At 28.0% G+C, this 23,874-nt stretch overlaps 3 protein-coding genes and 1 long non-coding RNA gene across 8 annotated transcripts; 3 read left to right on the plus strand and 1 right to left on the minus strand.

Moving 5' to 3' along the window:
• Positions 1–1,188: 1,188 nt before the first annotated feature.
• LOC132946970 (52 kDa repressor of the inhibitor of the protein kinase-like) lies at positions 1,189–5,746 on the plus strand. 4 transcript variants are annotated; one of them, XM_061017110.1, is made up of 11 exons: positions 1,189–1,783; positions 1,841–1,942; positions 2,574–2,819; positions 2,885–3,002; positions 3,088–3,209; positions 3,415–3,771; positions 3,856–4,349; positions 4,418–4,576; positions 4,676–4,868; positions 5,026–5,354; positions 5,430–5,746. In XM_061017110.1, the coding sequence occupies exons 7-11, from the start codon at positions 4,293–4,295 to the stop codon at positions 5,541–5,543; spliced, it is 852 nt and encodes a 283-aa protein (XP_060873093.1). In that variant the 5' UTR covers positions 1,189–1,783; positions 1,841–1,942; positions 2,574–2,819; positions 2,885–3,002; positions 3,088–3,209; positions 3,415–3,771; positions 3,856–4,292; the 3' UTR covers positions 5,544–5,746. The 4 variants fall into 4 exon arrangements, with proteins under 4 accessions (XP_060873093.1, XP_060873092.1, XP_060873095.1 ...); XM_061017109.1 differs by having other exon boundaries at positions 1,189–1,942; XM_061017112.1 differs by lacking the exon at positions 2,574–2,819.
• Positions 1,700–3,983, plus strand: LOC132947536 (uncharacterized). Its single transcript, XM_061017843.1, has 6 exons — positions 1,700–1,783; positions 1,841–1,942; positions 2,574–2,819; positions 3,062–3,209; positions 3,415–3,660; positions 3,856–3,983. Exons 1-6 carry the CDS (start codon positions 1,700–1,702, stop codon positions 3,981–3,983), a joined length of 954 nt encoding a protein of 317 aa, XP_060873826.1.
• A 9,830-nt stretch (positions 5,747–15,576) lies between the features above and the next one.
• LOC132946936 (beta-galactosidase-like) lies at positions 15,577–19,461 on the minus strand. 2 transcript variants are annotated; one of them, XM_061017058.1, is made up of 9 exons: positions 18,144–19,461; positions 17,969–18,086; positions 17,646–17,903; positions 17,456–17,574; positions 16,958–17,295; positions 16,615–16,890; positions 16,420–16,557; positions 15,909–16,124; positions 15,577–15,826 (listed from the first exon to the last, which is right to left on the minus strand). In XM_061017058.1, the coding sequence occupies exons 3-9, from the start codon at positions 17,693–17,695 to the stop codon at positions 15,623–15,625; spliced, it is 1,341 nt and encodes a 446-aa protein (XP_060873041.1). In that variant the 5' UTR covers positions 17,696–17,903; positions 17,969–18,086; positions 18,144–19,461; the 3' UTR covers positions 15,577–15,622. The 2 variants fall into 2 exon arrangements, with proteins under 2 accessions (XP_060873041.1, XP_060873040.1); XM_061017057.1 differs by having other exon boundaries at positions 17,646–17,704; positions 17,836–17,903; positions 17,969–19,461.
• A 1,808-nt stretch (positions 19,462–21,269) lies between these two features.
• LOC132947180 (uncharacterized) lies at positions 21,270–23,039 on the plus strand. Its single transcript, XR_009664849.1, has 3 exons — positions 21,270–22,070; positions 22,153–22,259; positions 22,708–23,039. It is a non-coding gene; the product is annotated as an uncharacterized LOC132947180 (long non-coding RNA).
• The last annotated feature ends 835 nt before the right edge of the window (positions 23,040–23,874 follow it).

Here is a 23,874-nt window from a genome sequence, read left to right on the forward strand (position 1 = left end):
GAATTAACAAAATTTGTGGTATGAAATGTTTATTTGAACACCTGTTATAATGTATTATATTGAACTTAAGTTAATTTTTTATAATGTACTATAGTAAACATTTGATCATTTATTACAATATACGTATATTATACATAGATTTCAAGTATGATTTTTTTAATTTTTTTTTTTGATAGTTACCTACCTACTACAATACAAGACACTTTATTTTTATATTTTGAAGCAATATATATTTTGGATTATTTAGATCTATATAAACTAAATTTCAGACCCATAGTTTAGTATTTAAAGTTTGTATGATCAAAGTCGTGGAACCAAATTTTATCAGACTCTACTAGAATGTTGTAGTTAAATTAAACTATAATAAGTATGCGGAATAACAGTACCTAACCTTCTATTATAATTTGTTATGAATATAATATTTTAAGTAATAACTCAAATTTAGCACTTTTACGGTACTTAATACATTTTTCTAATATTTTAACAGAAATTATGGAGCTAAAAATATAGAAATACCTATATTATGTCACGGTCCATAGTTGATAGTTTTGTTTCATTTATAATAATAATGCTTTTTAATATACTTTTTCATAAATTAATATTTATTACAGTTGGCTTTTATGATTTGTTTGAACTATTAGTACGTATTTTTTTGGGGAGATCCCTATTATTACAACACCGTTACCAATATGCGTTTTTTTCTGGTTAGTTAATATAATTGCATGTTTTCATGATTTCTTCGTATTTATGCTTATTTTCTTAAAATGTTTTTATATTTTCGGTTCATCCGTTACCTACCTACATACCTACCTACCAAGTGTGTAAATAAATAATTTTTTGTGTAAACCAATTTGAATTATTATTTATTAATTTAAAAAAATTTAAATAAAAACGTTTTCATTCAGTATTTTTTTGAATATTTTTGAATATTTCAGTGCATATATTTGCCTGTTTTTAGTGCATACATGCAGGCAAATATTTAACACTTTTTCATTGCATTAAATTCACATCCCTGCTAATTACTTTTGTCTAATCATAATACCTACCACAATTAATGTTAAATGTCAAATTGTCAACAATCAACTGCTTCTTCAACTTGATAACACTTAAGAGGATCAGTGGCGTATTTACGGGGGGGGGGGATATGGGGGATAGATCCCCCTTGGCCTTTTTTTTTTTTAGTCTGTTCCCATAAACCTTAATATACCTACTAGTATGCAAACCGCAACTGTAATTACCTGTAATCAGTAATCACAAATCACAACTAACGATGTATGAAATCTGATATTATTATAATTAATGAGGAGTGAATATAGGCAAAATTATACACAATCTCTTATCTCAGTGGAACAAATGATAACGTTTGTCCCTGATTTGTATCCACAGTGTCATGTATTCTATTATTAGATCATAAACAAATGTACGATATTTTGATAATATGATCTAATATACCTAACCTATAGTAGGTAATATTCTATTACACAGTAATTGTTTTATGTTTATGATAATCATTAATTTATGCACACTATTCGGTGTTCTGTTTATACTTCATTGCTCAAATGATAATAAATTGAGTATTAAAACAACTATTTAAGAAATATTATATTAATTCGTGATTGAAAGTGATATTTTATGGTCAAATTTACTTTTATTTATATACGGTATTTTATTTTTCAATATAATTTACCTACTTTTTTCAATGACATCAAAAAAGAATACCTTGTTATCATTTTTCACAAACAATAAAAAAATTCGAAGAGAAAATGAAAATAACGAGACTGAAGTAAGTGCTAATTTTTGTGAAATTTGAAATGTAAATTCAAGTTTTTGTGATATTTAGGTGAACTCACCAGTAAGAAAAATTACAGAAGTAAACAAGTCTGCATGTACCACAAATTCTTTAGAAAGTTTTAGTGAGGCATCGAATTCACGATTACAGCAAGTAATTAATTATTTCATTGAATATATAAAAAGTTAATTGTTCAAATTTCAAATTTGTTTACTTTGTTATTCTTAAAAAAAAACTAAATTAGTTATGCTTATATAGGTTTATATGCTTTTATGATCAGTGGTCACAGCTTATAAATTTATAACTCACTTAAATAGATCTCTTAAATTATTTAGGCATTATATTATTTATATTATATATTATTATATATTTATTAGCTTCAAATAGCATGTTTTACTTGACATATGGAAACAAATACAATTTAATAATTTGGCTTAAAAATTGTTTAATATATTCTAGTTATTATTGTGGCATTAATATAATAATATGTTTCAATTATTTATTAAGGGATGATTTTATTTGTGAAAATAATCAAACGCTCGGCAATGCTAATGACATAGGTTATTTTGTAGAATGTTTATCTTTAACAGATGCTGATAAAAAGCTTGTAAGTTACATACTAGTTGATAAATTATTTCAATACTTAACACTTTAATATTTATTGAATTAGTATTTTTTTTAAATTATGCATATTTATTTTTATTTAATGTCTATATTTTAAATTTAATTTTATAATATTTATTAAAACTAATTAGTTTGTTATTTAAAATGATATTTATTCAAGGTGCTAACTAATCTATGGGTACCAGATGTTGAATATAAATTCCCATTGCTTGCAAAAAATGAAAAACGTGGCTTAAGATTTCAGCATAAATGGCTAAAAGAATTTAATTGGCTGGCGTATTCAAATGTCAAAAATGGGACATTCTGTAAATACTGTGTACTGTTTGCAAAAAATGGTGGTGTTGGAAGCCAGCCTTTGGGTAGCCTTGTTACTGTTGCTTTCAGCAACTGGAAGAAGGCAAAAGAGGTTTGATAATTTAAATGATTTATTCCAGAGACATTTGCTAAAATATTTAATACATTTTTTTTTAGACTTTTCGGGCTCGTGGAAGTTTGAAATATCATACATTGTCTGTTCTAGACTCTGAACACTTTTTAAAATAATAGAAAAAAAGGAACTGTCTATAATAGAACGCATAGATAATAATAGGTAGGTAATATTAAATGCATAATATGATAACCCTTACTTTAAAGTTTAAATTTTTGAAGTACATTGATTCTGTGAATTTGTTTAGAATGGTACAAATTGAAGAAAATAGAAGGAAAATAGGACCAATTATTGAGTGTATAATTCTATGTGGTAAAGAAGAGTTGGCTTTGAGAGGACATAGAGATTTTGGTGATATCTTAGTAGATGGTAAGCATAAATATAGAAACTAAAAACTAAATTGTATAAACTTTTACCATTTAATAATAATAATACTTAAGTATAATTAAACTGAATTATCAATGTCATATAACTATTGGACAATAATGCTCCAGTCATGCTAATTATGGATTTACAATTATTATTGTAAAAAACATGTTATTATTGTTTGCAACTTTTAACTTTTATTTTTTAGATGATTCAAGGCAAGGCCATTTCCGTGGTATTCTCAAGTACAGAGCAAAAGGAGATGAATTTTTGCGTAATGTTCTTGAGGGTTCAGGGAAACGTAATAAATATACGAGTCCAATTATACAAAATGAAATAATTCAGTCATGTAACACAATTTTACTAAGGAAACTAGTTAATGTGATTAATAAATCTAAATGTTTCTCTGTTATGGCTGATGAAACAACCGACATATCGACTAAAGAGCAACTCAGTATATGTGTTTGATATATTGATAAAAACAATAAGTTGCATGAGAACTTTTTACGATTTTTTGAAATTGATAGCTTGACTGGTTATGACTTGGCTAACTCAATATTAAATGGTAATTGTAAAAAACACATTTATGATTTATTTATTTATTCACTTTATTTATTTATATTATTTAATTACATTTTTTTGTTGGTAGGCTTAAACAGATGTGGAATTGATTGCAATTATTTATATGGCCAAGGCTATGATGGGGCCAGTAATATGGCTGGTCGATTTAAAGGAGTACAGACTATTGTGAAATCTAAATACCCCAACGCTATATAATATGTACATTGTGCAGCACATTCGCTGAATTTAGCTGTTTCAACAGCTAGTGGTATAAAACCTATCAGAAATTGTTTGGGGGTGATCGAAAAAGTTTATAATTTTTTCAATACCCCTAAAAGAAATTCTGTTCTTTTAAATACCATTGAGAATTCAAATAATGCACCCCAAGTAAAACAACTCAAACGGCTTTGTGCTACTCGTTGGATTCAACGTTATGATTCTGTAAATGATTTTTCTGAACTATTTTCATTTGTTCTCAATGCGTTAGACATTATATCTGATTGGAAAGAATCAACAGATGCTGAAATGCTTCAGAAAGCGTTAAAAGATTCAGAGTTTATGATTTCTTTGATTGTTATAAAGGTTCAGATAATATCTATTTTATATACATTTAGGTACATATATTGTGTTATTTTTAAATTTTGTTTTAGGTATTATTTTCTTATGGACTTCTGCTGTGTAAACAATTGCAAAAAGTTCAAATTGATTTGAAAAAGACAATACTCATAGTAGAAAATGTAATAGCTACTTTAAAATGTATCAGAGAAAATAATGAAATAGAATTCAAAATTATCTATAATAATGTCAAAGTAATCTTTTACTTTAATATACTGTTTAATATTTAAAATAATATTTATGATGTACCTACATCATAAATATACCCCCAAATATTTATTAATATATTACAGAAAATGGCAGATGATGTTGGAATTGAATTGCTAGAGAAAAGAATTTCTTCTAAACAAACACATAGAGCTAATCCAAATTTACAAAATCATTCTACCGAACAATACTATCGTGTAACAGTATTTTTACCATATATTGATTACTTTATATCACAACTTACTGAGCGTTTTATAAATCATAAAAGTATTTTTGAAGGTATAAACTAGTTATTACATATTTTATATTATATTTTCAAAAAAAATCTCTATTGACATTATATTATTATAAATTATAATATAAGTACAAATACTGAATAGCTATATGAATAACTAATTTGCCAAAGTATTTTATTATTTGATATTTACTGTTATAGGGTTCGATTGCATTTTTAAAACCCAGCCATTGCCACTAGAGATAAATGACCGAGAACAATTTAATAAGCTTGTGAACATATATTCACCCGTTGTAGATAAATTCAATAGCATAGCCGAATTCAATATGTGGAAAACAAAACTATTTACAGATAATATCATTCTTAGTTCAGGATTACAGGCATTAGAAATTTGTGATAAAGAATTTTATCCCAACATTTACATGTTGATAAAAATATTTTGTACGCTTCCAGTGTCAACAACAACTCCTGAACGATCATTCTCTAATTTAAAAAGAATTAAAACTTATCTCAGGAATAGTATGAATGAAGTAAATTTGCAGATTTTAAATTATGATATATTATTGAAAGTATTTATAAAATTGTGTATTTCATTGTTATTATAGACTAGACTGAATGGATTGGCTCTATTAGCATGCCATACAGAAACAAAGATTACACCAGATGAAGTCATTGATGAATTGTCTCTGAAAAATAGAAGACTGGAGTTTGTTTTGTAAAATCACTGCAAATAAATGGCTATATGTGCCTATGTGTTATATATACCTATGTAGATAATAGATATCAATGATCAATATAATTATATGATATTTTACATTTTTACAGAACAAATTATTAATTAGCTAAATATTTTATAAATTTATTTCATTGTGTTGATTATTATAAATCTATATTAAGCTATTAATATATTTTTTATTCATTAGATTATTATGTTAAACGTAAAATGCTATTCATTGATTAATATTGTCTTTTAAAATACCTATACTTGATTAGTGATTAAAAATTAGGGATTAGCAAAAAAAAAAAAGTCTTGCATGACTGGTTTCTTTGAAAATGTATTTCTAATTTCTATATCCCCCCCCCTCAAGAAAATCCTAAATACGCCACTGAAGAGGATGTCAGATTTTTAGCGCACCATTTATTTCTCTCTCTGACCCACGCACAATCATTTTAGTGTTTTCTTAATCGTACATTTGGTATGCTACGCGTGGGTCAAAGATGGAAAACAAATAGTGCGCTGACATCCCAACCAGCAACAAGTTTACACGAGTGAGCTGGGTATGGCTCCATCATAGATAATAAAGATATGGATAGGATATAATGGTCTTATCATCGGTCTTCGAGGGGAACAATTGAGGCCAAATAAAGTATACCTATATCGAGTATCGACTATTAATATAAAGGAGCCTCAATTGCCTTCCCCTCCGGGAACGCGGCCTGAAATGTATTTAACATAGGCGTGGACTATCCATGGTGTCAACAATCAAAGGATCAACTTGATAATCAAACAATTAAGTTTGGCAACCTACAACTCAGGATTTTTTTATTCAAAGTGTCCTAATGAGTCATAAGAAGGTTAGTTAAATAAACCTATGGTTAGTTGAAGCTATGGTGATGATAGACGACTACCATCACTGGTCGTGAGCTTTGTGATGATCTTTTCCTACTAACCATCAAGGTATTCGATATTGTAAACATAACAATGAAAGAAAATATTTATCAACTGATTACGTTACGTATTACCTACGTATTGTTAACATAACTATTCTACCTTTACACTTTTTCTTCCCCCGTCTCTCACAGCTATATACAGGTTCAGCCACTCTCATTCCACTCCTCCATATGATCGGTATTCTGTCTATCCATCTCTTCTTCAGTCTTCTCGCGCCTCATTTCCCCCTTAAATTAACTTCTATAGCCACTCTCACTATCTCTTATCATACAGTGACCGAACCACCTAAACCTATTCTCTCTTGTTTTCACTACAATATGTACACTACCCTTAATTAATTAATTTCTTATTCTATCCTCTTTTGTACCTTAACACCTAACTTATTATTCTCATATCTGCTACCCTCACTCCACTTACCTACCCTAACCTTACATTTCTTTTTCATCTTTCCCTTTCATACACCAAACATTCTGAAATCCTGTTGACCCATTTCCTTATCTTCGCCATATCACACACTTCCTAATTCCTATTCACTCAGTCTCTAGTTACCTACAAGTCATCGTACTTGATTCTCGGTGAAAATATTTAAATATCATTGAGCGAATTCCCTACTCGAAATAATTACTTAAAAAAATAACATACCTCGCCAATTTTCTAATTTTTAACACGACTCTATTGATAGCCGGAATAGTGTTATACCAGTATAATTACAATACAAATATTGAAAAATTTCGGGCAATACATCCTTTGATCAATTAACAATAATAAGAAAATACATACCCCGTGACGGAATCAAAACTGCTACGGAACTTAGTCTTCGAAGCACTGAAACGTTCACACATTTCAATCTGCTTATGATATAATATTATTCCCAGTTTGAAAATTTTCACTGACGAATACCATTTCTGAAATAACACGCATCTTATGCAGTAAAATGTTCAACAATATTCTAATGACCTATTCGTTACAGTCTACATATATTATATAAACCTACCAATAAATACCTAATATTAATTTTTATTACACAGAGTTTGTATTTTTAAATGTTGTATTCAAGGATTTATAATTTTTATTTTTATACCTAACAAAAATTACATTTATTCACAAGTCAGTTATCAACTAGAACTCGACTACGAGTAAGACAGCGTTTGGATTGTTCGGACTGGCGAATAATTTATTATTATTATACATTGCGCCTTTGGTAGGTAGTAAACGTATATACTTCTACGTTACTGAGTTAACAGATTTTCCGTGACAATAAAAATTTAATTCAAGTCTAAAAAGTAAGTAAATGTAAGCCCCAAAATAATATGAAAATAAACTAACACAACAATCGCTTAAAAATTAATTTAATTCAAATAATGAGATGAACCTTATTAGACCATTTAAATTTTCCAGAACAAGCCCCCAGTTGGTCGCATGCCAATTTTAACCATAACTAGACCATAAGTTTATAGACATTCTATAATGCATTATCCTGCCGGTGGCCCTAGACACTGTTGGGGAAATAATATTTCTTTAGTAATTAAATTACGATACGAATTATAAGTTACGTAGGTACTTGTCCAATACTCGACTACCAGAATTTAAATTAAAGAATGTGATATACCTAGGTAGGTAACCTATCGATCGATTCTAAAACAGAAACTTAACCTAGGTACAAATAATATCATAATATCAAATAGTGAAATGTGAAAATTTGAAGAAAATTTCCTATAGGTATATCCCGTAAAACCCCCAAAATAAAACGTACGTTTGAGGTGTTTTCTTAAAACCCAAATGTTTAATACCCGTATCCATATGCGTCGAAAATGTATGTTTCACATTTAACGAAAACTAAAACTATCGTGACGGAACGGAATTACGAAAAACGTATAAGCAGTGGTGTATTGGTACGGGTACGCGGGTATACGCCGTATACCCATCAGAAGATTTTCGATTTTCAGCGTATACCCAATGTAAAATCTTATTTTACGGGTATACGCTTCCGAAATAACCAGAAAACCAAATAAGATTTAAAATTTATTTAATAGTTCATATAGGAAAAAAACGTTATTCGTATTAATGAATTATTTATCAATTGAAGTAGGTATTGAATATAAGTTATATAACAATATGCGTTGTGTTTAATGTATTTTAAGACTTTAAGTTCAATTTAGTAAACCCAATATTGAATACAAAAAATCTTTGTGGAAAATTCTATAGATTGTACCTATAATAATAATGTTATTATTATTTTAATTTTTTTGACATTCGAGTTGATTTTGTTTTATTTTCTATTGTTACATTATACAAAAATTAATAAAATAATGTTAAAAACTATATACTAATTGAACTGCAATAACGTTATATAATATATACGATGATATAATTTAATCGTTTAGGTTACATACATATTTTATTGGTGCGTATACCCATAAATATATTTACCAATACACCACTGCGTATAAGACAAAAATAATCGTCACCAAGTGGTAGGTATAATCTGCTATGTACTTACAAATCATATTAAATAACATTAATCATTATGTATTTTCTTATTTTATTGGGTATAGGTATAAAAACCTACCTTCCTACTTATAAAACCATTGCCTAATGCCCTAATCATTGATTTCAAATTTTAAAAATTATTCTACTATAACAATAAATTAACAGTTGTAGGCAAAGTATTATAATTTAAGGTATTTTTCATAATATCTTAATTTTTGTACACCTATAACAACTGGATTTTAAAAACTACTCTACGCCTAGCGAGTATATAAGTTTGTCTGACAATAAATATTTACATTAAGTCTACCGCGTCAACAGAGTAGAAGAACAAAACTTACGTAATTATTTATTATTCCGGCGAAACGCGTTCCCTTCGAGTGTATAATATTGTCTAGTGTCAGAGCTGTGCATCTCCGCCAAGGAAAATGCATATCTCCGATCCAAAAGTTCAGTCTGGATGTATTGAGATTAATGACATTTATAAAAATAGGCACCTAGCTTAATAACCAGAATGGAACGAAATATGTGAATACGTATTGGAATCGCTGTTCGTCTCAGACGATTGTCATTTGCCATAGATTATTTATAATTATAACCTCACCGTCCTAATCATAGCAAATATATATATGGTCCTAACCGATGGATGATGGATATTTTTACAAAAAAACATTTATTTGTTTCTATGCGGTAAATTGAATTCAAATTTACAATATAGATAACGGTTTTTTTACTTGGTTTATTAACAAATTCTAATTGATATAAAATAATAATTAAATAAAAATAGTTTTATTGATCCCAATACTTAAAAATAATGTTTCAAATAAAATAATAAAAAGAATTTAAGAAATATTTTAAAATAAAAAACTTCGACAGTAATTCCATATTGGCAAGTGTTGTTTTCTATAGCTGAAAACTGAATAGTTATAGTATCGAACATAATGGGTACGTAAAAAATAGAAATATAAGTAAAATAAATTACCTTTATTTAATTGTATTTAATTTTTTTTTAATAAGTTTTTATAAAATTGACTTCAACCCATATAAATGTTCTAATTTTATTTTTCAATTCGTTGATAATATATGAAACGAATTTTTTGCTTGGAAAGCAATGTCATAGAAAATTCAGAAAATGCAGTTTATATTTAAATCCGTGGCCTAATTATAAATAATAATTTCTGATGCATTGATGCTGAAGATTAAGGGGGTGGACAATCAGTCGTACCGAAATCGAACGGGCGCACACGAATTGCGTACCAAAACAGGTAAACGAACCTTTTTGAACGAATTGCGTCCCGGACGCAATTCGTGTTACCTTTTTATCTACAGTTGAGTGGTTCTTAAAATGACATTGAAATAATAAAGATATGTCTGTGAAAACATAATATCGTATATAATAAATTGTCATATTCACATATTTTTAACAAATTTAAATTGTAAAATCATAATATCATAGGTATAAATGGTCATATTCACATATTATTAAAAATAAATAAATTAAAGCTGTGAAAACATAATTTCGTATAGGTAATATAATAAGTCGTCATATTCACATATTTTTAAAAAAGTTTATTAGATTTATAAGTCATAGGTTAATATCAAAAGTATTGATTTAATTTTGTCTATATTTATATTTATTGGCTAATATGTTAACATAATCTTTAATCGTGATTTCAATAATTTCAAAATCCATGAATTGTGAATTTATTTAAAAAAATTTAGTACAGTATTCAAAAGTTCCATCTACATAAAATACACTTATTTTGCTAAAAAAGCTTAAGTTAGTTTGACATGAAAACATAACTATGCCAGTGTCCGAGTTATTAAATACAAATTGTTCGTTGTCGGTAGTTTTAATTTCTATCGAGTTTAAAATAGAATGAACATCGCTTATAGTTTTTGGTAATTGAGGGTAACTGCAGGTTCTACGCGCATAATGCATATTATTTTTTATATACGTAATATCAGTTAATGTTAGTGTAGACACGTTTTCATCTTTTAATTGTCTATGAAATAATTTAATAGGTCGTTCTGATACGTCTGTAACTGCTTTCCGTTTTAAACTATTGCTAAACTTTTGGCGATTCAGAATTTTTAATTCTAGTTTTTCGTGAATGTGAATTAAATTACTAACACTAACCTTTAGTTTATCTTGTGTATCTATCCGTAAAAAAGATCTGCAGTTTTTATTTGTACATTTCCATCTAATATCTAATATTTTTATAAAAATATCTATAAAAGTACAAACCCACTAAAAGCTAGTTTTCATATAATAATAATATTTGTGATAAATATTTAAATTGTTAAAAAATTTTAATAAATTTGGAAACCACTAAAAAATATCTTAAGGAAAAAAGTAACATGAATTGCGTCCGGGACGCAATTCGTTCAAAAAGGTTCGTTTACCTGACTTGGTACGCAATTCGTGTGCACCGAATCGAACATCTTAAACACTTAATATAAACAATTTTTCACACACGCGTCATGGTATGAAAATAAAAAATATTTATAATTCATATTTATACCGATTTTCTACCGATTTATGCCGATCTTCTATATTAATAATAATTATAAATATATAGCAATAACAAATCATTTTTGAATAGCGGCCCACCGGAAAGTTCCTAGTATCCCGCCGGCTCAGTCCACCCCTGGTTCATATTGTAACCAAATAATCTATTATAAACACAGTTACTTTTTACAGATATTATAAGTTAAAATTTGGACGAAATTACATATTAAAACCAAGAATAACGATTTTAGTTATTTTGTTGTAATTTAAAAATAGTAGGTATTCGCGGATTTATGAAACTTTTAGAGTATATTATTATAATATATATACACGATGACACTTTCAAATGTAATTTTTTAGGCAAAAATGACTTTATCCTACTAAATTGTATGTACTAATGCCTAATAATAAAATAAATTACTTTAATCTCAATATTATTTATTAGTTAACGATGTCTTTGCTCAGAATCGTTTTTCGTTTGTTCGTTTTGTATTTTAATAATTTATCCATGGATATATTATTATTACTAATAATTATAGTAGGTGTGTTTGTTCTATTTCATTAATTTATTTAATACTATACCAATAAATGTATACGTCCCTAATCCCTATGATATAGAATATAGATATTAGGTGAACAATAGAAGTTAAGTATGTGACACTAAATTAATAGTTACCTATAACTTATAACGTTGTATTTGGAAAAAAAATTATCAGTTATTAATTAAAATTGTATCTTATGACTATTATCAGTTATAAGCTATAACATATATTTCTATAAATTAAACCAAAACATATATATATTAAGTACCTTATATAGGTAAGCTCCTATGAATTATAATTATTCTACGAACAGGGACTGGAAAAACGACGACGACGTTTATATCTCGCGTATTTTATACATTTCTAACTAAAATATGCGCATACAACACTTGGATGGCACATTTTTCGTTAGGTTAGGTTAGGTTAGGTATTATTTAAATTATTATTTTAGTTTATCAATTTAATTATTGATTAAGGTGGTGAATAGATATCAGAAGCACAAGAATTTTTTTATAAGAGTATATTGTATTTTATGAATTATTAAATAAAAATGTGATTACTGGATTTTAGAGTTAACATAAAGCCAAACGTATACAGTAAATTCATCAAATACCATAATACCAACTAGATTTCTGAAATTCTAAGTATATAATTTTAGATTCTGAGCGGATCGATGACTGTATTAATTTTATAATGATGTGTTCTTAATTTTTTTTTAATTTTTTAATTATTTGTATTTATTTGTTAATAATAATTAAGACTTAAATATTAGCAGTAATCTTGTTCCTTTCACAAAATGATCTCTTAATTCAATTATGAATTTAATAGTTACATTCTCGGTTACATTAATTGGATTATAAATTAGAATAAACTAAAGTTTCCAACTTCTACTACAACATTATTTTATATTTTATTTTATGTTATTAATTTTTTAAATGCAGTCTGCACCTTGTGTTGGTGATTTTACACGTAATATAAAAAATGTATACTAGTGATGAGTAGGTTAGGTTACCAACCTGATTGTTTAATCAAATTATTTACACGATTTCAATAAAAAAATATCTATGAAGTAAAACATCCGCATTTCTATTAACTATAAATTCATAATTGTATGAACTATACATGTTACATATATTTTTCGAAAAAATTATTTGTGTATTGTTATATTATATTATAATGAAATTAATAATTATAGTAAAATATATAATTGCAAGACATTTAATACCTATATCTATAGCCATCTATAGGGTATAAACTACACTAAAAAAGCTGTAAGTATGCTAATAAAATATATGGGGTGTATAATGTATTTATGTATATAAAAATATAAAATATAAAGATTAATAATATTATATTGTTTTAAATATATCGCGCAAACCTAAAGTGATACCCGGCGTATAGTATAACATGCAAAAAGTTGCGTATTAAACTTAACTAACCTATAACGAAGACGGTCTCGCGTATTTTATACATTGCGCTTTTGGGATTAAACTTATAAATGCTTCTACGTAACCCAGTTAACAGATTGTCCGTGGCAATAAATATTTAATTTAAGCCTAAAAAGTAAATGTAAAACAGTAATAATATGAAAACAAACTTACGCGTAAGCATCGACTCTTCGGGTGAAACCTGGCTAGAGTGCCGCCGTCACCGAAGAAACTATCTTTATCCATCTTCATCTCGCTCTGAACTGAAACTTGAAAGTATCAAAATATTTTATGAAAATAACCTGAATACCTGATCATAACGAAATGTGTGAGTTTGTGTTAGAACTTACATTATAATGTATACGGCTCATAACTGTCGGTCTATATCGATGGCTTATTACTTATTTGTTCACTGAAATTATTAAAATTGTTTATCGTCGCCGACGAATGTCGACAATTGACGATTGCCATAGATATTATAAAATATATTATTTACTATGATAAATCCATAGAACTTTATATTATACTAAGTATCTATACAGTCTATTGATAAATATTAAATCGAATGTACTTTTACAGAAAGTACTTTGTGATCAGCAATGTACCTATTCTGGTTATCTATTTCAGTTATAGTTTGCATGCCAAATGACTACCGGGATTTAAATAAAAAAATGTGATTTATAGGTAATCTATTGGCTATTGATCTATTATAAAATAGAAATTTAACCTATACCAATAATATCACGTTTTAACAAAATGAATTTTAGTTTTTGGTGTAACTTTAAGTCAAATGATCGTAGATAGCTAAGGTACATGCAATTTCCCCTGATTGTTTATAATAGCATTTTCTATACACCACCAAAATATTTTGACTTGTTTTGGCTGTTTGCGGGCATTTTCAGTTTCCATTTTTTTTAGTTTTATTTTCTATAAATGTCAATAAAGTTTTAGTAGTGGGGTCAAAAAGCATGAACATTTAATAAAAGGCTCCTGATATATTGTTACAATAACAGGTGAAATTTTTTAAAATAAATAGGCACAATTTATGAACTTTAAAATTGAAAAATGATATTTCAACTTTTGTAGCTAAGGTTTGAAATTTGAAAACAAAGTTCCACGTAAATAGATTATTCTGTAACCAAAAAATCTAAAAAATTTTTTTTGAAAAAACACAGTTTTTCTTATACCTAGTTATTTTATATTTTTATAATCAAATTGGACGAAATCAGATATTTAAACAAAGAAGAACGATTGTAGTTCGTGCTATACCTATTTTAAAAATATTATTCGTGGGTAATTGAAACGACTAAAATATATTATTATATACAAATATGACAATAAACAAATAATAATAATTCAACTTAACCGTATCTATTCATACGTTGCAGATCACAAAGATTTCTGTAAAAGAACACACAATTTATCAATTGACCATATAGGTACTGAGTATTATATAAGTTTAATGGATTTATCATAATATACCTAATATATTTTGTATCATCTATGATAATCGCCAATAATTATCGACATTAGTCGGAAATGATTAACAATTCTTTGATAATTTCGGTGAACAAAAAAAATAAAATGAGCCAACAATAGACGGACAGTTTGTTAAGCAGTAGGAATATATAATATTAAAATATAAGTTTATACCACGAACTCGCACATTTGAGTGCGTTCAGGTTATTTTCATAAAATAGATACTTTCAAATTTCAGTTCAGAGTACTTTTTAAACTTGAATTATATATTTATTGCCACGGACAATCTTTTTACTGGATGACGTATCGTCATCTGGTATGTGGTGATGGAATCACTAGAAAAAATTATGTAAATAAAAATTTAAAAAACAACAAAATACCTAGGTACTCAATTTGAAGCTTCTAACGCAAAGACCATACTGTGGCATCCACTCACTTCCGTCGCAAGATACCTAGATTGCATTGCTATACACAATATATGAATTATGTAGGTATCCTAGCTGGGCCCTATCTAGTTGATGTTATGAACTGTGAATTATTGCTTGTCAATGAATGGTTTTATAGAATGACACACAGAGTTTAAAATCACGATAATTATTATATGATAAAAATAAAATAAATCAAACATTTAATAATTTTAATATATTTTTCTTAATCAATTATATAACATACATTTTATCTATGTCATTATAGGACCATCAAGAACAGGTTTATCCACAAATTTCACGGACAAATCTTGAGATGTACCTTCAAGTTCTAATATCACTAGTGTATTGGCATAAGGTGATGGTTTTAAAAAAGGAGCTGGCACATAAAGTGTAACTTGAGGTCCACCAAGTGGCCAATACCGACCAAGGTTTACATTGTTTAAAAACACTACACCCTGTAAATATCGAATATTATTTTTTAAATTGTAAATATGTGGATAAAAGTCGACTTAACAGTATTAACTTGTAAGAACACACCTTTGTCCAGCCTGAAGTGTCCAAATAAGTGTCTAAACATTTTGTATAGTTAACTGTTAATGTAAACTGTGTTTTATAAAATGCTGGTAATTTAACACTGTTGACGTTTTCAACTGATTTGATTGAAGAAATCCATGATGTACCATTCAAAGAATATGCAGTCATTTTCCAAGGGCTTAATATTTTATTTCCGAGAATCACTTGATCAAAAATTCCCTAGAAAATATAATTAGTATTATTTTACATACAATATTTTAATTCAGTAATTATACTCAGTTGGTAGTTAAAATAAATATAATACAATCTAATTCAGTGATTGTAAATATTACCACTTTTGTTTCTAAAAAGGTAATGTAACCACTCGCCAGTCTGTACACAATTTATCAAATATTAACTTCTATGGTAACTGGTAAGCATTATATTATACTATAATACTATAGTATACTATTATAAATTATACTATTTCAGTCTCAGACCATGAATAAAATAATTTATTGTCAGCTATTATTACCTTCCTATCTTCAATTAAGTCTCCAAAATTCATCCTTCCCTGATTCTCAATTAAAATGCTTAGGTTTTGAACAGTACGGTTAATGTTTAAGCTTATTGTAGTATTAGCTTTCAACCGATTCATAGTACCCACTTGTACCTAAAAAAAAATTTGAACACTCATGTTTCTAAAACTATAACTGCAATGTAACTCTACTTGATCCAGGTAAATGATTGCTCGATCTCTAACCGTGTTCACAGTTAGGTTTACTGGATTTTCAACATTTTTTTGATCATCTGTTAATGTTGTTTCATACATTACAAAACCAGTGTTAATATCTAAGTCCTCAAACGGTAAAGGAACATCACTGATCACTGGTTTAATACGTTGAGCAACCTTTTCAAATATGCTAACCAAAGGTCTTAAATAGAATTTTCCATAGGCACCTTTGGGTGCGGGATTTGGTGATATCTCGTTTGTCACAGCATATTTCTTAAAAATAATTAATTAATAAACTGTATATGTATATTATGGATAGTTAACTGTTATTAAAACTCACGGCTTCTTCAAGTGTCTGTTTAATTTTGAAATACTTTTCTGTAGGGTCTACAGCTTCATCCAATGGAGCATTATAATCGTATGAGGTCAACTGTGGTAAGTATCCAATACTTTCTTTGGTGTCATTTGTATTCGCTCCCGATGTGAATCCAAAATTTGTACCGAAAATTTTAAACGAAGCATTAATTGCCAACATTACTTTCATTTGTTTTACAACATCGATGGGGTTGACTATAGATACTGATTCTTGCCAATGAGTTAACCAACCGGGATAGAACTCTGAGTTCACTAGTGGACCTCCTTTTTGAACCTTTCTCATGAAGTCAAAACATTGAGAAGCTAAAACAAACATATAAAAATATACTATAATTCAAATCTGCAATAAATTTAATATTTATTAATTCAATTTTATAAATTGGCACGTCTTTCAGTGTTTTGATGATATTTTTAAATTTTTTCACACACCAAATAATCTACTTTGACTTTTTGTAATACTAACCGTTTGATGAAATTCCAAAATCTACAGTTGCGTATACTTCTGGAATAACGCCACAGTCAAAGTATGACTGACCACATCCATCAATTGTAAAAAGCGCAGCCTTATTTTCTATATAACTCCTAAATAAATCACGTATCCATAATTTATACCCAGAATCGAAGGCATAAAAACTTCCATACTCATTTTCTACCTAATGAAATTTATATATATTTTTTTCATCCTTGATTGACAATAGAACATTAAAGATATCTACCAGGCAATCAGAAATAAATTCCCAAAATATTAAAAAATAATTTCTGAAAAAATTTCTAACGCTGTATAAGAACAAATAAATGTGGAATTGTGAAAATACAAAAACAAAAATGATTATATATACTTACTCGTTATTAGTTATTACTTGTTAAATTCCTGTTCGGTTTTTAATGTAGTATTAAAATATAATTTTGATCTGCAACATCATATTATGATTCAAGTTATTAACTTTGCTTATTAAAACTGCTTAGTACTGCTTACTTTCAACTTTTATCACTATTTTGTCACTAAGTCAATAACGTTCCGAAAAGTGCAAAAACTAGGATTTACCACATTGTGACTAAAGTGATGAGTACTGACTGTTTTAAAACACTAATACCTTAAATATATCTTTAACATTAATTTAAATATCACAGTTGGATTAATTTAATTATACCTTAACGGAACCAGTACCGGTTTTTCAAATTTTCCTCAATTCTATAAAATTTGAAAATTATTACGAAGTTCAAACTAAAATGTCCCGAAACTTAAACAGAAAAAACTATTCAAAATATTTAGTTCATTAAAGAATTATTCAAAGGGTACCAGATTGTTAATGTTTAAAAAATTTGGCTAGAGTTAAAATCATAAAAAAAAAATTGAAGGGAGGTGTTGGCGCCCGCAGGCAAATTGATTTTAGAAAACAAAAATAAAAGTTTGGAAAAAATTTGACAGTAGAAACACACATTACGAAGTTCAAACTAAAATGCCCCGAAACTTAAACAGAAAAAACTATTCAAAATATTTAGTTCATTAAAGAATGATTATTCATGGGGCACCAAATTATCAATTTTCAAGTCAATACAAATTATTCAACTAGAGTTACAGTACTAAAAAAAAAAATTGAAGAGAGGTGTTGGCGCTGTAGTAAACCCAAAAGCCATTATACTATTTTAAATAAAATAAGTAAAATAATAAATTATACATAGTATAATTTATGAGTAGAAACGTAGGTATTAATATAATCCTAAATAACATAATCCTAAAGGGCTAAGTAGATTGCGCACATCTGTTGGTCACTATGTAGCGTACTGTAAAAGAGGGCCTAACAATTGGGAATTATTTGATGACACTATCAAAAAGTCAAAAGCAGTCAATCAAAATACAGTTGTATTGTGTGAGCTTCTGATTTATACAGTATAATAAAATAAATTATCAAAGCATTTGTATACCATAAAATGTACAAATAAAACATTTTGATTAACTGAATTCAAATTGTATAGGTACTACATTCAAATAACTTGACAATAAATTGTTATCTATTTAAAAAAATTCCAACCTCCAAGTGTAACCAATTTTAAAAAATAAAATTTAATAAGATTGTTTACGAAATTTCTATTAAACGTTTGAAAAACTCTGTGTAAAGTTCTAATAAATACTTAAATATAATACTGCAGAAGTGTAATGAGTGGGGAATAAAATACTTCATACCTGTACTTATACAATAGGTGCCTATACCAATGGAGGTAGGAGGTATTTTATGATTCAACCAGCTTCAGCTGCCTGAGAAGAGGCCGAAAACTTATTAAATTGGGATAATAAAGCAAAATTATATGTTGATTTTGATTCAACGTGGATGCGTCTGAGTAAAACTAAAGTTAAATTAATTAAAATATCAAATGGGGAACTTTATTTCAAAATTTTCTTAACCAGAAATTACGTTTCGAAAACCTTTAATTTAAAAATATAAACTTGGTGCAACTTGAATTTAACTTTGTACACAGTTTTGTATTATTACCAAAATTAAAATCTTAGATTTAAAAAGAAAAATTTTTACGAATTCTCAACTCAAAATAATTTGCTAACTTTCGTGATTTTTGAACTTTAAATGCTTATAAAAAAAACGCGCGAAATAGTCGAACGTGGTTTGTTCGCGAACCAGACACGTGCGAATTTCCGGGTATATCGTGCAAATTCGTGCTAATCACGTGCTACATTTTGGTATATCGAGTTTGTTATTATTTTTAATTTTTCACGTTGGGTGGTGCTGGTGAGACGTCTCTCCAGCACCGCACATCATTTTTTGTCATAGAGTTGTATACTTTGTCAAGCAAATTTTGGCGATAGTCATGCAAATTCATGCTAATTACATGCTAATTTCCTGTAAAAAAAAATTGTAAACGTTTTGAATGGGTGGTGCTGGAGAGACGTTCGTCTTAAAAATTCTGGGGGGCTACAGCACACCTAACAAAACTATTAATTTAAAATAACCTATAAACGCCTTATATCTAAATAAATAAGGAATATTTTTTGGAGGGGTCTGAATCGTAGTTGGGGGGTGGGGGCTATAGCCCCCCCTCTCCCCTCCCCTGTAGTTTTGCCTCTATACATGGGCCCTATATATTTGGTCGCACACCCACCAATATGTACCAAGTTGCGGCACTGATGCTGTTCTTTTGGTGTACGAGGATTCAAAAAGGCCCTATATGATCGAAATACGTACGACTATTATTTCGCCCATAATCGGAGTAGGTTGAAGGTTTCATAAAAATAGGACTTATTGAATGATTCATGTTTTTAGATAGGTTTTTCAAATTCGTATCGTATCGGAAACCTAAATCCATCAATAAAAGTCCTATCTTTATGAAACCTTTAAGGATCGATGCAGAAGCGTACGTAGATAATTTCCCAGCTAGTAAAAGTTTTTTTTATCTCAATTATTGAAGAGGTAAATTACGTGTTCAAAATTTGAATTTTTCAAAAAAAAAATTGGCGGGAAATTTTGTTTTTCTAATTTCTCCAACTTAAAATTGATACGCGGCTTTTTTGAGAACAGAAATATGATCTAGAGTTGTCACTGCATTGAACCTCGAAGATTTCAAGACGATACAACCAATATTGAAGGAGCTAGTAGTCTAGTACTTCAAAATGTACATCCAGCTGTTCCAATTTTGTGTTGTTAGCTAAAATGTATATATTAGAGTGAATTGATCTATTATTTTATAGGTTTTAATATTTTATTCTTAGATATCTATCGATTTACAATAATAAATAATGAGCTACACGTCTACTAAAATAAATGCGAAAAAAAATTTCAAAATAATTATTACTTAAAACATTAAACAGACGTATACCATAATAGGAAACGTGTGGTTATACGAATAATCACATAATAATGCGATTTTCAACTTTTTGTTACTCCGATTATGGACGAAATAATAGTCGTACGTATTTCGATCATGGGGCCTTTTTGAATACTCGTACACCAAAAGAACAGAATCTCGAGTTTCGTAGTGATCAAACGGAATCCAAAATACACGTAACTACGTAATTTGCTAAGTACAAAAAATACATGAAAAATCTTAACTCCCGAACCAAAAGTCGGATGACCTCGATCTCGATACCCGGGAGGGGGGGGGGGTCGAGGGGCCCTGACTCCGGGAGTACGTTTTAGAAGGGCCTAAACCGAACTTAAAAGTATAATATTATCTTATATGAACGTCATCTACAACTTATAATGAATTTATTGAACTTAAAAACTATTACATATTTAGATACGTTTGTTTGCATTTGGTAATTATGCCAGCAGCATACAACATTCTACGCCAGTAGTTTTCCTAGAAGTAGTTACCTATTCATATAATCACATCGATAATATATCTATTTAAGGGTGTTCAACATGAACAATTGTTTAAATAATTGATGAACTTTAAATTTCAATCATCAAAGGCAATGATGTATGCGTCTCGAAAATGATTATAATTAAATGTATTTTGTTATAATACTATAATATGACATGTCTGATATCTTGAAATTTACTAACGCTGGACAATAGGTATAAATGTTTAGTAAGTTAATAAATGACAGATACGTATATTATAATATTAGGTATGTACTCTATTCAAAACTATTGTGGTCGTCTGTTTGTGCATGAGATTAATCCCACATAGGAGAACGAGAAATGGTGAAATCTAAAGTTTATCGTTAGAGAATTTTACGGAGATTCCATTTAAATGGTCGGTGTAGCGAAATTTCCAGTTGTTAAATAGAAAGCTTTCAAAAAGCATAAAAAAAACCGAAAAACCATGCATAATTTGCTTTATCAAATAATCATAGATTTTAAATTATGATAACGAATTATCAACATGTGTAACCACGGTTCAGGTTGTAGATAGTTACCACTTAAAATGTCAGTAAACAATAATATTGAGGGTATGTTAAATTCAAATGTAAATAATAATTATTATTCGTTAATATTTTGATATTTTTTATTTAATTTTTTACTTTTTAACTTTTAAGTAGGTTTTGTACAATATGTTCATTGTTCACTATCTTGTGCAGTATACAATTAATTACAAATTTAAACAGTTCATCTCAAATTTTGGTAAGTCGTACATACATTTTGGCTACTAACCTGCTTGTGTATTCTGTAAATTTTATGTTATACAACAGTGTATTACTTCTAGGTAAAATGTATCTACAAATATAAAAACCATTGCAAAAACCAAGTTAAACTCAATATGCCATTTACAAGTTACAACAATCACATTCAAACCTTCATAACTCAAATCATGTAAGTTCTGTATATAGTATTAAAATGCCTATAATGTATTACTTATTGGTTATGATACGTCTGAAACAACTCAACAGATACATTAAAACAATGTTACAAAGTTGCAGTCAGATGTGGATTTAACACCTGAGATTTTGTAATTGTTTAGGGCCATATTGATGATTAAGAATAAGTATTGCTCATGCTAAAAAGTTTATATTGTTATTTATTCATAAGGCATAGATAATGATAAATAATATGTTATATACTAGTATACGCTATATGTTCACAACTATAACACAAGGATATTTGCTATATTATAATGGAACAAACTATGTGTTGGGACTATGAATAATGTTGATTGGTTTCTATTTTACTACTTTGATTTTTAATATGATACTAAGCCATTAAATTAATACAATTTTCATAATAATTTAATTAATATAGTTGTTTTTTTTTTCTATTTCAGTTATCAAGTTACAGTAACTGGTGTATGCATGTACCCAAGCCATTTAAGAGATTATTCTGTTTGGAAAAACTTCTTCTGAAAAAACTGTTTCTAACGAGTTATGAACAAAATGCGCATCTAGCTTCAACTTCTAGGTTCACCCTTGAAAAAATGTTATTAAGTTATACCTCATGGAGTTGTAAATACCGTTTCCGGATAAATGCCGGTGTATATATATTTACTTCAGCTATTTCTTACACTTAATGTACAAAAACTTACTATTTTATAAAACTAAATTACAAATTACAAAATCTAATAAATAGATATTACAAATAAAACATTGAAAAAAACAATTTTGTATTTTTTGAAGTTAATATGTTTACTATAATTTTATTGAACTCTACTTTAGAGGACTGACATTTTTCTTATTAATAGATTCAATAAAATAAAATAAGAAACGGTTGAAATGTAATTTAAGAAACAAATTTACATTTTCAATGTGCTAAAATAAAATTTCCCTGGTTGGTTGATTGAATTTATGTTCAAATGTTTACTAAGATTAAATATCGTATCACATCACTGTCCATCCAGTTGTCCATATTACTCTATTGATAAATATCTTACCTTTGATTACTTGTTTGTTGGTTTAAAATAAATAAAAAATTAAACTAAATAGATACTTGGAGTGTAGATAATTGAGACTAATATTAATTATAATTATTTTTTTACTTAACTCCATATGACGTAGATGATTTTTATTTACTATATTTTTAATGTGTCAACAAACTTATTTTTTTATACTATTTAAAGTTAAATTTGATGTATAAAACCCTACAAAAGAAATAGTGACTTCTTGTCTCTGGCTATTTACATTCTTATTATACATTATTTTGTATTCATTTAAATTAGTTTTGTATAATTATGTTAAGAAACAACTCGCATTAGAATTGATTAATGATTCAATTAAATGAACTTGTCAGTGGCGGTCACAAACAAATAGATTATGATTCTTATGATCAAATGATTCACTGTTCAGTCTGAACCAGTTTATTTAATGGAAAAAAATGAATCAGTTAATTAAAGTAACTTGTCCCATCTCTACTGTATTCAAAAATGTATTCTTCATACTCATACTCATACTAAGTTATATTTTGTCCATTTAATGTATGTGTATGTATATATTTTTTT

The sequence above is a fragment of the Metopolophium dirhodum genome, chromosome 6, assembly GCF_019925205.1.
Source record: "Metopolophium dirhodum isolate CAU chromosome 6, ASM1992520v1, whole genome shotgun sequence".
NCBI classification, from domain to species: domain Eukaryota; kingdom Metazoa; phylum Arthropoda; class Insecta; order Hemiptera; family Aphididae; genus Metopolophium; species Metopolophium dirhodum.

What these genes read in the sequence shown, in the direction of transcription:
- LOC132947536 (XM_061017843.1), top strand. Translation starts at nt 1,700, where the DNA reads ATGACATCAAAAAAGAATACCTTGTTATCATTTTTCACAAACAATAAA. An exon ending in CGAATTCACGATTACAGCAA is followed by an intron (nt 1,943 to 2,573) that starts GTAATTAATTAT and finishes TATTTATTCAAG; the next exon opens with GTGCTAACTAATCTATGGGT. An exon ending in TGGTGATATCTTAGTAGATG is followed by an intron (nt 3,210 to 3,414) that starts GTAAGCATAAAT and finishes TTTATTTTTTAG; the next exon opens with ATGATTCAAGGCAAGGCCAT.
- LOC132946936 (XM_061017058.1), bottom strand. Translation starts at nt 17,695, where the DNA reads ATGTTCTATTGTCAATCAAGGATGAAAAAAATATATATAAATTTCATT. An exon ending in ACTTAATTGAAGATAGGAAG is followed by an intron (nt 16,125 to 16,419) that starts GTAATAATAGCT and finishes TATATTTTCTAG; the next exon opens with GGAATTTTTGATCAAGTGAT. An exon ending in ACACTTCAGGCTGGACAAAG is followed by an intron (nt 15,827 to 15,908) that starts GTGTGTTCTTAC and finishes CGATATTTACAG; the next exon opens with GGTGTAGTGTTTTTAAACAA.
- LOC132946970 (XM_061017109.1), top strand. Translation starts at nt 4,293, where the DNA reads ATGCTTCAGAAAGCGTTAAAAGATTCAGAGTTTATGATTTCTTTGATT. An exon ending in TTATCTATAATAATGTCAAA is followed by an intron (nt 4,577 to 4,675) that starts GTAATCTTTTAC and finishes AATATATTACAG; the next exon opens with AAAATGGCAGATGATGTTGG. An exon ending in TCAGGAATAGTATGAATGAA is followed by an intron (nt 5,355 to 5,429) that starts GTAAATTTGCAG and finishes TTGTTATTATAG; the next exon opens with ACTAGACTGAATGGATTGGC.